The following is a 17,376-nucleotide window of genomic DNA, read 5'->3' as shown; positions in this document are numbered from 1 at the left end:
ATTATAAAAGGCCGCACATTGCCTACCACAAACGCTGGACATGCTTGGAGCTGCACCTCGAATCGACATACACACTGGAATTTTGATTTAGCACTTCCGAGATCTTGACAAAAAGAGCTCTGCAGTCTGGCTCGACTGGAAAGCACGGTAGTTTTCTACAAGAAATCGTGCGTGCAAAAACACAAATTTTCTCAATAAGGTGAGCACTGAACAGATTGGAAAGTTTGCTAAGTGGCTTAAAACTTAAAACGTGGATTAAAACTAATTGCCCTTAAAATGTTTTATCTTGTTGCGCACGGGATTTCTCAACCAAAAACAGCAAACTTTCCAATCTGGTCAAACTGACACCTCAATTCTTTGTTTATTTATCAAAAATTGGCGTTCAAACAACCAGCTGCTCTTTGTTTGTTTATTAAAAACCGGCGTGAAATTAAAAAAATTCTGCGTTTATTTTGATGAATCTTAGGAGTTCAGATTCCACACTTTTCACTATGGCCTTGTAGACTATGTTCATAGTCCAAAAATGACCAGTGCGGTTCCCAAAAATGTTCAGACGAAATGGGAATACGCACGCAATTACACAGTAATGTGTAAAAATTTAGACTTTTTCAACCTTTGAATCAACCTTAAGTGCGGTACTGAGGCTCAGGAAAAGCAGTTCTTGAATGCAACTTTGCCAAAGTCTGGATAGGCCTAGTACTAGTAGCCTACACACTCGGGTCAAACACCACCTATCAGCCGGTTTTATATGGTTACACTTACACTCGCGACAAAATAAGTAAAAAATTCGTGATAATTCTATGCTAAACATATGGCAAGGTATAGTGTACTTCGTACGCTGAAGACCTTAGTGTACGGCCCATTCTTAATCCTTAACTAACCATAACACTGTGCTGCGTTTGAAAATTTTTTTTCATAGGTCAAAGATGTTTTAACTGTTTCTGAATCGATTTTTTGCGCTGAACTCAAAAATGCAACCAGTTTTTTTCAATCAGGTCAAGTTTTTTTTCTATCACATATTTAATTATGCTAGCTTTGGTCATTATTGTGCACAAAGAAACTAATTTCTGGGGTAGCTTAATTGGTCATGCATGTTGTCAATTTTCGCAAGATGGTATTTTTATTTGAATGTAAGGTTTTTGCAATGACAGCCATTTTAAATACTAAAAAAATATAATGACACAGTTGAAATAAAGGCACTTACAACTAACCAAGAAAGCTTCCTAACACATAATTTTGTTCAACGGCGCTCAACTTAAAAGTAGAAGTTAATATGTTACACTATAGACACGTAAACACTTCACATCACAAATGTGTTTTAAATGTGAAATACTTGCCAACATCAATGTGTGAAATAAAAATGAAGTGTTCGAAATAGCTTAACACAGAAAGCGTTGTACGGCACATGATGATATTACGACGTTAAATGCAATAACAATATAAATACAAATGATTTATGCTGACAAAAAGTGTCGCTTCAAAGATTTTCTTCTATGTGTGGTATTGGGAAGATCTCTTTTTAAGCACCAACAGTAATCTGCAAGCATGTTTACATCCCAGTATCCTTGGTACCTTTCTTCCATATGGCGAAGGTCTTGGTGGAATCTCTCTCCCTGTTCTTCGCTGTAGTCACCACAGTTGTCAGGAAAGTAATCTAAATGCGAACTCAGAAAGTGCATTTTTACAGACATCCGGGCTCCAAGGGATTGAAAACTTTCAAGCAGCTCTTTAACCTGTGCTTCATAATCAGGGCTTCTATGCTTTCCAAGGAAGTTTGAAATTACTGCTCGAAATCCTGTCCATGCTCTTTTTTCTACTGCACTCATGTGTGCAGTAAAACCTTCGTCTTTCATCAGCTCACGGATCTGTGGCCCATCAAAGACTCCTGCTCGTAGCTTCGCTTCAGAGATACGGGGAAATTTCATTTGTAAGAACTTGAAGGTTGGGCCATCCTTATCAAGTGCTTTGGTATAGTTTTTCATGAGACCAAGTTTAATGTGGAGAGGTGGCAAAAGAATATTTTGTGGATCAACTAAGTAAGCAAATTTGACATTTTTAAAACCAGGTGTAAAACTTGTTCTGGGTGGCCAGCTAATTTGTGTGTAGTGGCGATCATCAGCCCTCGAGTCCCACAGACACAAAAAACATGGATGTTTAGTGTAACCGGCCTGTAACCCAAGAAGTATTGAAATCATTTTTAAGTCTCCACATATTTTCCATTTGTGTTGGCTATACTGAAGAGATTTCAAAAGGAATTTCATGTCTTCATAGCATTCAGTGAGCTTCACTGAATGTCCAACAGGAACAGAACCAATCTTATTGCCATTGTGTAGTAATACTACCTTCAAACTCTTTACAGATGAGTCCAAAAACAATCGCCATTCTGCCGAACTGTAGACTATGCCCAAAGCTAATATTAATCCTGAAACATCTTGACAGTATACTAGGGAATGGTCTTCGTCATAATTGAAATATTTTCTAAACTCTTTATCTCTATACCGATACCAGAAATATGTGGTGCATGGAGCTAGCAAGTTGTTCTCACGTAGTCATGATCCTAGGAGCTGAGCGAATTCTTTGGTGAGATTTAAATCTCGTGTTAGGTCATTCAGCTCAGGCTGTGTAAGAGGCTTCGGTTGGCTTGTACTTTGCTCTGCATCCCATGTGTCTTGTTCACTTGCTTTGCTCTCTGCAGATGAAGAACACTCCATTTCACTTATTTCTCCAGGTGGTTCTGGAACAGGAATACCAGGGCCATGTGGTACTGGTTTCATGGCTGAAGAAACATCAGGGTACTTCACATGTTGTTTGTTCTTCCGGTTTATTCCTAAAATGAAAAAGAACACTTTTACTCTTAAATCAAGCAATTAATGAAAATGCCTCCATACAGTGCAAGTATCAGCATACCTTGTAAGTTGGTCATGCAAAAATAACAATCAGTGACATGGTCTTTTCCTTCTCTCCATACCATAGGAATACCAAAAGGAAGGCTCTTTATTTTCTTTAGGCTCCATAATCTCAAGTTTTCAACGCAGGCTTTACAACATATGTGCGGAGCAAATGCCTTGTCCTGATCGCCTAGTTTTACTCCAAAATACGCATAATATGCTTTCTTAACAAACTGCGTAATTTTTGCTTGGCGACTGCGCAGGGTGACCTTGCCACATATGTAACAGAACCTGTCTGGATCGTTTTTGCACTTTCTCATTGTACAGTACTGTAAAAACAAATCATCTAAACTGCACACTAAACTAGCCTGTAAAAACAAGTTCAGAAGTTTAACTTTTCAAGCACCAGGTGCATTCGTTATGTTCTTCTCATTGTGATGTCACTCAAGTTTCATCAAAACTTAATTCAAAAGCTAAATCATTTTTATGACACCACAAATCTCAATCGCAAACGCTGAAAGCTGAAGTTGTCAAAAATTTCAAATGCAATTTGCAAAAAAACTAGACCTGATTGAAGAAAACGGATAACAGTTTTGGATTCAGCATCAAAAAGTACACTAAGAACCGTCAATACTTTAGTAACCTAAAAATTAACGCAGCACAGTGTAATTGTTATTAATCCACAGAAGCTCCAAATCTGCTGAAAATTCAGTTTTGCTTGTGGGACTTCCCTTTTTACAACCACAAAATAGACATCACATTACACTATGTAAAAAAACGTTCGATTGTTGGCAAGTCATTAATTACATAATTGTTGGAAGTTCGAAACGTTGCAAGAAGTAAAGTTGTCCTCAAACATTTTTAAAAAACATAAAAGTAAAAGCTTTAATTGTTTCAACCCTTAAAGAAAGTTAAGGCTATCTAAAGACAAATAGTGTAAGGCTACTACTATTTTATAGTTTTCACTATTTTGTGCAGCTTCTAATGGAGGTCGGCTTCTGTATATTAAACGACTTATCGATACAGTATCACAAAGAGAGTTCTTTTCGCAGAAGCTTATGTGTGTGAACAACTTTCAATAGAGAAATACTTTAGCATAGTTAGTTGCGATTTCTAATCAAGGTCGGCTTTCCATCAAGAAAAGACGGTTTTTGGTTCACTTTCAAGATTATGATACCATGTGTTTTGAGATTATAAGGTATAGTTTATCTTGTTTGTGGCAACCACTTACTACGTATCGAATTGTCGGATTAAGTGACTGTCCCTGGGTAGCGTCATCTCGAACCCCCTCTACGTTGCCTCTCGCTGACTTGGATAGCCATTCTCTACAAAACTATCTCTGTACATGCAATTTTGAACTTGCGCACTGTACCATATTTCTCTATACAAATATATATCAAATCTTGAGTAAGTTACTTTACGGACGCTCACGAACCCATAAAATAATGGGTTGTCAGCAAATCTTTGATTGCCACCGCATGACAAGTGCCAAGCCTTGCAACCGGTGGCATAGTGAGAACGGCAGTAACGGAAAAGTGGTAAGTTTTAAGAAGACGAAAATTAAATGTATAAAATACACACCAGACCTACTGCTGGTACACAGTTTGCACGAAATAGTAAAATTAATGTTCACTGCAGCAATGCAGTTCAATCCGTAAATCGCCATTTGAACTCGTAAATATGACTTGTGTTCCATCCTGTGTTCTATCGTTTGATCGTGCCCGTGGTTAATGTCGGAAATCGAATCGCTCTGATCGAATCGAAAAGCGCTGTTATTTAGTGAAAGGTCTGTGATGATAGCCTGCAAATCGAATGCCACATAGAATACTTGTTTACAGAAATCGGCATTACGAAATGTGATATAAATGTTATACCGATAACTTCCTATTTTCTGTTTTGAGTTGTGACATAAATATCGTGGCTGCCTATCTTGCGTGCATTAGTATTATTACTATACACAGTTGTTCAATGCATTAATTCTACTAAGATCAACGCTGCAACATGGACGTCTTTATGCTATTGCTGCTATGTCAATGTTTTATCTAAATGTATTCGTTCAAAGAAGCTTCAATATAATCAGTATATACAGTTGTCATGCTTGTGTAACAATTGTGAATTCAATTTGAAGAAGTTCAGTATCAAGTCAGAAAACTTTGTTGTCACTTTCACAAGACAATAATTCATCAAGGTGAACAATTAAGTCCAAGATTGACAAAAGCAGACAACGACCTCATGAGACTCATATATCATCGAGCGCAATAAACAATTAGATAATCAAACATTGTATTGGAGTGGCTGAACCATTCAAGTTCAACAACCATAAACCAACCATTCCATTACAAGCGTGGTGCCCCGAGTGAGGATCGAACTCACGACCTTGAGATTATGAGACTCATATATCATCGAGCGCAATAAACAATTAGACAATCAAACATTGTATTGGCGTGGCTGAACCAGTCAAGTTCAACAACCATAAAGCAACCATTCCATTACAGGTCTTCGTAGATTTTGTTTGAGACAGGATATTACAGGCAAAACGATGAGCAGGTTATTGGTTTAGCTTGTATAACCAATATATATATATATATATATATATAAGTTTATAACGTTTAACGACCTGGTAGTTAGTGCATTTCATCGTTTATAGGATACGAACATTTCATTTTACAACCATATCATTTACATTTTCTAACCTAACTCTCCTATTTGTACGGTGTGAGTGAAAGCGATTCATCGATTTTACAGAAGGGAGACTTGCTTATGGTGGGAACAGGTGGAAAGCATTGCATTGAACTTATCATGAAATGTGTTATTCACCCTATACCGTAAGACTAACTCTGTTCTGCTTTAGCTTCACCGGCGCCTACCGACGTGCAAAAAAGCAACATCGGTTTAACTCGATACGATGTTAGTTGGGAGCATGACACGACCGGTGAACTCCAACCAACCATCCGGTACCTTTAGCATGTTCTTTGCTATATTCACAATATAAAAGCAATTTGATCGAAAAATATAATAATTTAAAACAATAAAAATATTCTTAAAAATATTTTAACTTACCTACGTTAAACATGTTACATGGCAAAGATTTTAATAAATTTTCTAAAAGTTATCACAATCACCATATAGTTTATTACACATTCCAATCAGAAAAAGAGCTGACATCTTCTCGTCACGCCCCCTAGCGACATATTTCTGCATTTTTCATATATACAAAGCAACGTCTGCCGCTCTAACCGGGACTTTTAGCAACGAATAAGGAGTTTCCCTTGTTGACGCCTGACATCATTGATGTCTAAGTACAATCGTTCAACAACACTGCAGCTGAATATGGAGGACATTACTTTGAGCAGCTCCACAAACATTGAGCCTTTTTCGTCCTCTTTCAAGAGACCCAGAAATCAGCAAAACAACAAACACAACATTAGATAGAAAGGACGCGAGGATGACATCGATGTCTGTCCATGTTGGTTGACAATCGCCATTTTCTGGTGGCTGGATCATAAACTTCAATTGTTTTGTCAGGAAACCTTTAAATCATATGAACTAGATTTTTGAACAAAAGGCAATGCCAACTCTACCAAACCGTAGCTTATAACCATTCAAGTTAATCTTAAACGTTATGAAAATATGATAAAACGTTTTATATTCACCCTCCAAACACCCATATAAGGCCATCCACTACACAAGCTGATCCACTAGGTCTTCGTTCATTCATAGATGGAATATCAATCCAAGTTTTCGTGTCCAGGTTGTATTTTTCAACAGAAGAGAGGTTCTTTGAACCAGCACATCCACCTGATTTAATTCATTTAAAGAACATGACAAGTCATAAATCTCCTTAAACATTTGAAAGATATTTGCACTTGCAGCAAAACTCACCTATCGCGTATATTTCGTTGTTTAATACAACAGCAGTTAAATGAAATCTATGAGTTTTCATTGGTGGATAAATTCCCACTTTGCAATTTGTGGGTCATAACATTCTGCTGTGTTTAGTGTGCGACAAGTATCATCCAATCCTCCAAGTGCGTAAAGCAAACCTTTCAAAATAAACCATCAATCAATCAAACATGTCAGTAGGTCTTCAAATTCAAGCATGGTTACTTCTCCACTTTACTTTATGAAGGAAAAGTCAAATCCTTTGCAATGACGAGATGAAATATTTTAGAAGAAACATTGTTTTAGCTAGCACAACTTGTTTCTCCTTTTCACCTTAAATACTAAATGCAACTTTATTTTCAGTTAGTCTGATTCATTTTTGAATGCTTAGAAATAGTATCGGTCTTTCACGCGCTATGTTCTGAAAAATGCAGTATTTCTTTGAACAATGCTTTGAGTATGTTTAACGACGCTGAAAACCAAATGTATTGATCAACGAGGTTCACAACAAATTGATGCTAAACATTATCAGTGATACAAATATTTATAAGTTCATGCTGTTGAATAACTGTGATAAAACAGTAGTGACGGATATAAAATGGTAGATTTGGAGTAATCTGACGCTCCTACAACGACACGACTGACCGAGTGATATTTCTTAATTAACTAATTAAACTGGAACAACTACTTAAAATGGGTCGTCAAACCTTCGGTACTGAACGATGAAACACTTTTAATTGCAAGCTCTCAGACTATGGTTAAGGAAGTTTAAATGACAATCTTAAAATCAATCCGGAAGAAAATTTTGTGTAGAGATAGTAAGTGATTAGAAAACATTGTATGTTTTCATTTCGCACACAACATTGCTGAGTGTGCGAAATGGACTTCAAAAAAGAGCTCATTATCATTGAATATGACAAAAGTTTTCTTTAAAACGTTTAAGTATCAAACTTACCACGAGCGCTGACTAATGCATGGTTTTGTCGCTTCTTATTCATGTCACTTTTTACAGACCATTTCTTTTTTTCAGGGTTGTAGCTTTCACATGATGAGACGGGACCAGTTCCATTCCAACCACCAGTGCAATAAACAAGACCTACAAGAGGCAAACTGGTAAAAACTTACAGAGGAAACTTTTTGTCGCATCCTGCCATGATGCAAAAATTATTTGATTATTTCGTTTAAATGCAGTTTATTATAATGTGCTGAGCTATTGCTTTAAACAGTGATAAAGGTCAAATGTTGTCTCCCTCCTTTTGTTACTTTTTTGCAACTTCTAGTCGCAGTGGAGAGGACATAATTTATCAGGATTCTTCATATTGATTTTTACAAGATTATTTATCCCAGATGATAACAAAAGCTGACATTAGTAGAAACAGACGTTATACCAACAACTTCAACTAACAACTTCTGCAAGAAATTGCGCAAGTATATAGCAAATTTACTTTCATTTATTTGAAAAGATTGTTTCATTTTGTGAAAATGATTTTAACAAATACCAAGAACCAGTCGCAAACTTAAAATGTTAAATTTTAAACCTGCAAACGCCCGTCTGCAATTGTACCAAAACATGTGTGGGTTGGAAGTGGGTACAGAAACTTAAATGCGGATAAGATCTTGCGGGGCAGAGCGAGTGTAGGCAGAAAAAGTACCCATGCAGGGCTCTAAGACACACTGCACATAGCAATTAAAACTAAGTACGTGTTCACATAAGCTGCTCGAGTGCAAGATTCACCATCTACACTAAGTAGGTTCTTACTACGGATTCATCAGAAGGTAGCACTCAAAGAGAATGAAAGATGCACAAAATAAAGAGACAGTGGGAGAGGCGATGGTCCAAGCATGTTCATGTAGAAACATTGGTGGTTAGTTACTTGAATTAAATGGTAAGACCATAAATCTAGTTTTGTTTATACATTAAGAAATATTATAATCTGTATGGAGCATTATGAAGCACATAAGAAAATTTCAGCTAAAAAGAGCCTCTGTTTAAAGTTGCATTTTCAATGGTATGACGTCATAATATCTTACCATTCAATAAAGCCGATGCAAACGAATGTCGCTTTTCCCCCATAGAAGGCAAGTTGCTATCCCACATTGGTTTCTCGTCACTTAAATTCAACATCTCAACAGAGTTAAAGGAAGTGTCATGATCGCAACCACCCATCAATAAAATTTGTTGATTGTATTTTACAGCAGATGGATACATCCGAGCAATGTTAGTATCCTGTATGATGTAACATCATTGCATAAAGTCAACATCAACTGAAGTATATATACTAAGAATAACAACCAAATACTGGATATGCTGTTATTAACAGACCCAGGTTTGAAAACGTTTAGGTACAAAGCCTTTCAAGTGCTGCTGACAAAGCACACATACAATTTTCCTGCGACGTTGAAGTGGGCGAATTCTATATAGTCGGACTTATTTTGCTTTGAACTCATTTTTGAAGGTCATGACACAATGAAATATGCCCACGAACTATAATCACATTTCTATGTTCTAAACAATGAATAAAGCAAACATACCGGCAAGTCAATCCACTGCTTTGTCTTGGTGTTAAACTTGGCAATATTTTGTAAGCAATAAAATCCACCAATGACAATTATCTCATCAGACTGAGCTGTACAAAGATGAACAGATATGAATCGATCATATTATTATTACTTCATAAAAATTGCTCCTTGTTCTAATGTGATTAAACGTTTTAAGAAATTTCACCACAATAACAAGAATCTGTATCTTATTGAATTGACTTGAAAGTAAAAGCTTTTCAAAACCTGAAAGTAAAGGCTAAATCATTTCAATATATTTAACAAACATACATCTGTAAACTTTATTGTTTCACTTTTGCCATGTTCCAAAAAAATGTTTAGCAAAAAAATGTTACCCACAAACAACAAAATGTTATCGTAATGTCACTGTTACGCGTAATGAAGTTTTGAACAAAATCTCATATTTTTATATTTTATACAAAGTAAAAAATTTAAAAACCACTTTCACTCACGTTTTTGTTTTTTGTAAGTTAATTCCGGTATTCGGCAAAATAACGAAGTTACCAATAAGCTCATACAGTCAGTTGATTGGCTAATCAGTTCCTGCAAAATATTCTTATTCATAATTTCTATCCAGGATGTTGTCTGGATGTAAAATTCATTTAGATTGATCAATAGAAAACCACAAATATCATATGACAAAGTTTTACTCTGTTAATCTTACTTCTTTGTGAACAACATCAATTAGGAATTTCATTGACAAATAGTTGGGTTGAATGAGATAAAACAAATCACTGAAATTTTTTCTTCGTTCAGTTAAATTATGTCTTGTCCACGCAACTGCATTCTTGTACTTGTCCTCTTCAACCAAATCTTGGGGAATTTTCTATAGTTTTGCACATTTGTACATAAAAATTTCACATAACGTTGATGTGAATGAAACTGTTCATTCAAAAATCGCCTTAGTAACTACTTTACTATACATCTATTAGCACATCTCATAGATCACTGCCAGGAAAAAACATTTAAATCTTAAAATAATCTGCTTACTTTATCACTTTTTGATTGAAGCATAACCATGACATCATCAACACCAAACTGAAGAAAATGCGCCCCTCCTGGACTTTGATGATCTGTGCTATTTTGTTTTGAATAAGACTGGCGTTTCAAACAACTTGCTGCGTTGGGAAACACCTTAACAATTTTTCTGCAGTGTTCTTTCATTCCTAAACAAAATTTACATTTCAGTTATTGATTAAAGCGTTATACAATGCTACTATGCATTTCACTATATTTACTAAGAGGGTTTCAGAAAGCTTTTCCCCATAAGCATTCACACTTTGTAGACAAACGATTCAAAATGTTAGTTCACAAGAAAGCACTAGATTTTGAAATCATGAATACAAATGTTTGAAAACGTAAATATTTGAATAGCAAGAAAACTTCAATAAAAAAGTTTTTTCTGTTCTCACCAGATTTTTCTTTACAAGCTGAAACGAGAGAAATTCGAGAAATGAGTGATGTTAGAAGTTTATTCATACAATCCACGGAATCACGAACTAATTTCTAATGTGCAGTGCAAATTAGGTTAGGTTTGTTCAACTCGAAGTTCGATAGAAGGACAGTTATGTCATAACTTAATGTAACCCCACTGGTACGGTAAATATGTATGCAGTAAAACCATATATTTCGTAGGAATTAAATTAGTTTGGATATTCCAGAAAGCCCATCCCTCCGTAATTAAACATGTAATAATTACCAGAGGTGTTTTTAGATGGTCACCGGAGATATGTTTTCACAAAAATACATTGTAAAGAAACCGATAAATTAAATATAAAAAAAGATTTTTCTACCTAAGTTGTGTAAAAAATATTATATCGTTTTCAATAATGATGATAAGTTTAAGTTCAAAGCAAGTTATTTTATAAATATGATGTTGATAACTCTACACTTTTTGAGTGATTTGTAAACAGTAACAAATTACCTCCACGTAAACAACGTCCACCAAAAAAGTTTTGGATAAATAATCCAGTTGAATAAGTTGAAACAAATCATAAAAGTGTTTTCTTCTTGCATTATTGTCATATTTTGTCCAATCGGCAACACTTTTAAACTTGTCCTCATCAATCAAATCCTGAAACAAATTATGTAAGCTTTTAATTTGTGTCATCTCTTAATAATCACACTTAACTGTACAACTGGTATATATTTACTCGTTTACTATTTATTTACAATGAAAAATATTTACTTTTTTCAAGCATAAAAGCAACAAAATACAATTCAGCGAAGTAACTCCAAATACATTAACACATTTTTTTATTTCATTGTTATACAAACATTTTCTATTTCTGAGCGTACTTCATAATTTTCCAATTTTAACAAAGCTTTGACATCATCCAAATCGAGCTGAAGAAAATCAAAACTTTTCAAAACTGCTCCCAGATTTTTAGAAATGAAAGTTTCAGCTGCTTGAACAAGATCTATGTTGTATCGGTTTGAATAAGACCGAATTTTCAAACAATTTTCTCCATTCATAGACTTCATGAAGAATTTCGCACAGTATTCTATTAAAGCTAAATAAAAATTTGGTTTCAGTTTATTTGATCAATCGAATTGTATATTTACTTTCAATCGATATGCCATGATCGAAAGAAGGCTTGCTCAAATACTGTTTAGTCTGTCAGTTGACACATACAATAAACTCATCAACAAGCAAAACATTAAAGTAACAAGTGGTACAGGTTTTAAATTTAATGCTTGAGCAAATATGCACCCCAGCTATAATTGGATACTGGTCTGGAATGCAAAAGTAGTCTAATGCATCCAGTACATACTCAAGATGAAGAATTATGCATGAAGTGGGTATGAAGTTAACACTCAATGAAAATAATATTGAATCAAGGTACGTAATACATAATTCAGTCATTATATAATACCAACTTGAAATCAGAAGATATTCTGATGCATCCAGTACATCATATACGTTGTTATGAGTGAGAATTGTATTTGAAGTGTACATGAAGTCAAGAATGGATGCCATTGTTGGACCACTAACGTCTTTCACAATTCCTTCGTTTAAGTAACTTTCTTTCATCTATAAAAAAGCATATCACAAACAGTGTTAGACTTGATAGTTTATTTCATGATGATGCTGTAATGTAAAAACTTAATGCCATCTACCAGTTTAAACCAGGGGTTCTGCAAGTGGAGTGAGTACATATACCCCACTACCTGGTACCGTTGGACTTTTCAAGGAATACAATAAGTCTGAGAGATATTCTTATCCAACTTTTTATTTGTGAATGTAATTGACTATATTTGGATAAGGTACATTTTCTACATATTCTAGTTTTCGATATCTTTTTAAGATCGTAAAATTGGAAATATGCTGTACTGCCACAGGGTAATGCACTGTACTACAAGTGCTAATTACCTAAGTGCCCAATTACCCAAAGGCATGTAGTCAACTCACACCTCAATGGGTGTAAGGATCTTTGCGCGTTATATATACTTAAACTGTGTATCTTTTGCATTTGTGGTACCTTTCAAAGTTGCGGTGGCAAGCAAGTTGTTGTTTAGTTTAACGGATTAATTTTTTAAACAAGCTGCAAATTTTTTGGTTCAATAAGACAATACCAACCCATTGATACCGCAACAATTATAAATGAAGCATGCATTTTCAAAATATGAAACTGTTGGAAGCACTGATGCAAAAATGTTAGGGGCGCACGCGAACCAATAAAAAAGTTCCAAAGACATAAAATTTGGATTAAACTCTCTCTGTCGATTACTTCTATTTTTAAAACTTGTCATTACGGAGGCAAGCCTACAAGAAGTACACATACAGAAGTTATTACTGGCTTTTACTTGAACAATAGCAGCATTGATTGTCATTAAGTAGTAAAAAAGATTGTGGCAAGTAAGCATTTAAAAGCACTTATGCTACTGGGCTACTGCTATAATGCCCTTGGCTAACTCATAAACACTTGCTCATATTTCATGATGTTTGTAACACTTCACAATGTGGGCCTTGTCACAAACAAGTAGAAACAGAAAAAGCCACTATGGAACAAAGCGCTAAAATAAATGTGGTAGCTAAGCTCCAGCAATGAAAAATCATCACTGAATTTAAGTCGTTAATTTTTACCTTTACGGTGAACATTGCCCTGAAATATTCTGAAAATGAACCGACTACACATTTGTGAACAAGGAATTTTTCTCCTTCAGCTTTTATTGTGAAATCACAGCCTTTGTTCGTTTTTCTTTCCCTTAATGAAATGCAGATCATTAAATATTTAAAACAACTTTGATAATAACAAACTCATTAAACTGGTTATCGATATAAACTCATATAACACAGAGTCACGTAACAATCATCACTCTTATGACAACAACATAAAACAATATAGTAAAAAACATATGTAAAGCAGTATGTATGTGACGTCCATTTCAATTGTTATTGTCTTCTTATCCGCACAACTTCACCAATGAGATTAAAGGCATAAATAAATTGTATGACTAGCAAAAATGTCAGTCTAGTGCACTGTGTGAGTTTTCATAGTTTATGATTATGTTTTATTGTGATGTTAGCGATAATTAAATTAAAAAAATTGTTTCCTTATTGCTTGCTTAAAATGTTTTTAATTGCTGTATTGCTGTTTAAATTGGTTTTTGGTTGTCATACAGTCACAACTGTCTTTAGCGTGATTTACACCTAAAAATGCTTGAATTGAACACAAACTTTTGGCTGTTTTAGTCTGGAGCAATAGATATGGTTTGTATTCATTACAAACACACAATCAATTAATTCCTGCAAATTATGAGATCTTGACTTAAATCGTATGATTTTATGTATGGTTTTGTAATACCCTCTTAACCCATCACACTTATAACATCACATACTTTAACAACTTGCTTATTTTTAGCACTTGCGGTTTTTCCAACGAGATAAGTCATTTTAAAGCATCATTTTTTGTTCTTTTTGTCCTTCTTTAGCCACAAAACGAACAGCAGTGCATACCGTGCTTCAAGAACAACTGAAGTGGGAAAACCTTTTGCTTTTTGGCTCACAATTTTAGGTTCGTGAGACATTAACCCATATAAAGGTCTTTTTCGATTATAGAACATACAATAATCGAAGCAAACCTAATCATAAGCAACGACAATTTTGTTTAATGTAAAACTTACTCATTCAATTTGTTTAAAGTGTCAGACGAATGAGTGTAGTTGAATTCCATTGCTTCAAATGAAAAGTTTACTTCAACAGACTTAAAATCGTTAATTAATCTAACTCTAATAATTCAAGTTTATTAGAAATAAAACCTTACTTTTCATAAACAATAGTTAATGCACAGAAGTTTACACCTTGTCGTAATAATAGAATTATTGAAAGCGTTAGTATTACTAACTAGGACTGGTTACTAACTGATAAACTCTCACTGGACCAAAATAAAATCCCAGGATTAAAGTAAAATCTTGTCTTGTACATTGCCAGTTATCCATATGCATTGTTTCAATAGCTTCATTAACGTGAATTAGTTTGGTTAACACTGCATTATAGCATTGCCTTATACTAAAACCGTTTACAAAACAGGTTGGCATTACTTATCAGGGACAATGCTATAAAAGCAATAATAGCCTGAGGGCTTATGCTAAATTTACATAATGGTTCATTATACTGTTTCATAATTTTCCTGCATGATGAGTAGGTCGTGAATTACAAAGTCAAAGTAGATATATGAGAGCACACATTTATCATAATGGTCATATAATAAACTGGAACCAGCTTCGGACTGATGAAAATGCCAATGTATATAATTATCAAACAAACTTTTATGAATTTAATGTCTAAAACTGGTTTATTACAGTTTTTATCAATTTTTTTGTAATTGCATTGAACGTTTGAACACAAAGTTCATAAAGTAAACTGATTAAACACTTTGAAAAATTCAGAAAAAAACGATCAAAATTCAGACAGCTAACACAAAACATGTTTTTGGTCAAAAATCAGTGACCTGACAAAACATATTCAGGTGAGAAGACGAGATTATAGGCGGTGAGCTTGTCTTGCTAATGCTGTTGGATAAAGAAGCAACAAACGGTGGATCTTCCGCAATGAATTTTTTACAATGGTGGGTGCAAATCTTTACACCTGAACTTGTGTTAGGAAATTTGGCAAAACTTGACTCAATCACTAAATACCATTGAAATATCAAAATGATATTTGTGTGGAAAACAGCAACGAAACGTTGGCAAAGGATTTTCAAAAAGTTTTTCATAATTTGGTTTGCACATGCACTATTCTATGACAAACTTAAAACTGTCTGGCTTTCTATTCAAATGAAATAAGCCAGTAGCGTGGTACTGTTATAAACGTAGATTAGAGCTCAGGTAGAAAGTATCTTGCATTGTGCGTGCAGAAGCACATTTTATGGTGTGCACTGAAGGTTTATTTCTTGTTTTTTTGTTATAAACTAGCATTCCAAGAGCTCGAAACGAGTGTGAAAATGTGAAATTTTGTTTGTAGTCTACCCATGGCTGATAAGTCTTATCAGTAAGTGCGACACTTTTTGGTTTAAACATGGCACACAACTTAAGGAAAAAAATTGCACGCCAAGGCTGTTCTGGGTGCACTACATAGACTTAGCCTCAGTTTGGACTGCAGGGCATGGCTGTTATCAGCAAGATCTTGTGTGAACCAAACAACCAAAAATGACAAGTGCCAAAAATGCTTGGATGCACCAGAAATGTAAATCTACTTACATAGTAATGTAGGCAGGTTGACCAATTTAACCTCTAAATTTGAGTGCACCGAAGTTTTATTCCAGACTTAAAATGCAAAATAATGCAATTAAAGTGCGTTACTGTAGCTAACTATCAAGCCAAGTCAAGTATACTATGCGCATTTTTTGGAAAATTTCCATTTACACGCTTGCCGTTTTACCTATTGGTGATGAGTCATACTTGTATGTTTATGTTTAAGTGGTCCTCCAAACAGACGTCTTACTATACTATCATGTACTGTGGTTTGACCTCATTTAAACATATTAGTACAGGCCAACAAATACCTTTTTTTAATGAGATTAAAAAAATAAATTACTGTATTCAAATCTGTTGGTTGGTATGTTCAATGCTAGTAGAATGACTAGGTTACTGCCACTGATATAAATGGATAGTAATAAAAAATAAACAATTAAATAAAAGCTTGTAATGCACACTGAATAAGTTTAACAAAGATTTCATACATTACTTTAACTGCTAACAGCCGATAAACATGCACAACGAGCGTGCCAGAACACTTGCCAAACTATTCTATATGACCTGCGTACCATAATCCCTTGACCTCTAATCATGTGGGTATTGAAGGCGAGGGCTGCTGCTTTGCACTAAGTGGGAATTTTGAGAAATTTTTTCATGTGACCGAAGGTTAAGGTTTCCCTTGGGTAAATGAAATCATAACTCACATGGTCGTGCAAGCGTATTCAGAGTGATACAAAAGTTCAGCCAGCTGTCCCAAAACATGTTATTGAGCAAAAATCAGTGACCTGGAAAAATGACGTTATCTCAGAAGGCGAGAGCACACGCAGTTAGCCTATCTTTATAAAGTACCTAGAAGAATGGTCGGGTGATAAATTGGCATGGACAAAGCTTTAAATTTTTTGTTTCTTTATTATAATTAGCGGTGTGCCTTCTTTTCCCCCAAACATAACTGCGCCTACTATAACCGACTTGATTATACGTATATATATGTATATATATTAAAGTCTGCTGCCCGAGGCCATCTGTCCACACCTAACATAATAAAGAAACTTTACGTGACACCAAACACTACAATTTCTATCACTGCTATTTGTCTTATGTACTGAATTCCTGGCAGTGGCCATCATGTTAATATAAACTTATTGCAATATATTACAATAAATTGGCGTTCAATCAACTAGCATTTTTTTGTTTGTTTACTATACATTGCCATAAAAATAAAATTTCGCACGCAAGTTGATAAATCTCGTGCTTCTAACTGCCAAACTTTCAACTATCGGCCACCTACGAAAGTGTGGCACCTGTACCTATGTCACGCTTTTGCAGACGAGGTTCATCATTATGCACG

General features: G+C 34.9%; 3 protein-coding genes across 4 annotated transcripts in view; 1 reads left to right on the top strand and 2 right to left on the bottom strand.

The window, feature by feature from the left end:
* The window catches only part of LOC143459601 (uncharacterized), a 218,744-nt gene that overhangs the window by 89,677 nt on the left and 111,691 nt on the right, over nucleotides 1-17,376 (top strand). The gene's annotated exons all lie outside the window — the stretch shown is intronic.
* Nucleotides 885-3,553, bottom strand: LOC143460638 (uncharacterized). Its single transcript, XM_076958224.1, has 2 exons — nucleotides 2,908-3,553; nucleotides 885-2,827 (listed from the first exon to the last, which is right to left on the bottom strand). The coding sequence occupies exons 1-2, from the start codon at nucleotides 3,206-3,208 to the stop codon at nucleotides 2,550-2,552; spliced, it is 579 nt and encodes a 192-aa protein (XP_076814339.1). The 5' UTR covers nucleotides 3,209-3,553; the 3' UTR covers nucleotides 885-2,549.
* On the bottom strand, nucleotides 5,848-16,746 carry LOC143458838 (kelch-like protein 6). 2 transcript variants are annotated; one of them, XM_076955714.1, is made up of 15 exons: nucleotides 16,598-16,746; nucleotides 13,417-13,537; nucleotides 12,210-12,363; nucleotides 11,628-11,842; nucleotides 11,254-11,403; nucleotides 10,742-10,835; nucleotides 10,320-10,495; nucleotides 9,994-10,155; nucleotides 9,782-9,872; nucleotides 9,303-9,397; nucleotides 8,802-8,997; nucleotides 7,726-7,866; nucleotides 6,771-6,931; nucleotides 6,542-6,686; nucleotides 5,848-6,418 (listed from the first exon to the last, which is right to left on the bottom strand). In XM_076955714.1, exons 2-13 carry the CDS (start codon nucleotides 13,429-13,431, stop codon nucleotides 6,828-6,830), a joined length of 1,593 nt encoding a protein of 530 aa, XP_076811829.1. In that variant the 5' UTR covers nucleotides 13,432-13,537; nucleotides 16,598-16,746; the 3' UTR covers nucleotides 5,848-6,418; nucleotides 6,542-6,686; nucleotides 6,771-6,827. The 2 variants fall into 2 exon arrangements, with proteins under 2 accessions (XP_076811829.1, XP_076811828.1); XM_076955713.1 differs by lacking the exon at nucleotides 16,598-16,746 and adding an exon at nucleotides 14,457-14,596.

This window comes from Clavelina lepadiformis, chromosome 5 (genome assembly GCF_947623445.1).
Source record: "Clavelina lepadiformis chromosome 5, kaClaLepa1.1, whole genome shotgun sequence".
Lineage (NCBI taxonomy): Eukaryota > Metazoa > Chordata > Ascidiacea > Aplousobranchia > Clavelinidae > Clavelina > Clavelina lepadiformis.
This window is presented reverse-complemented; position numbering and strand designations above follow the sequence as displayed.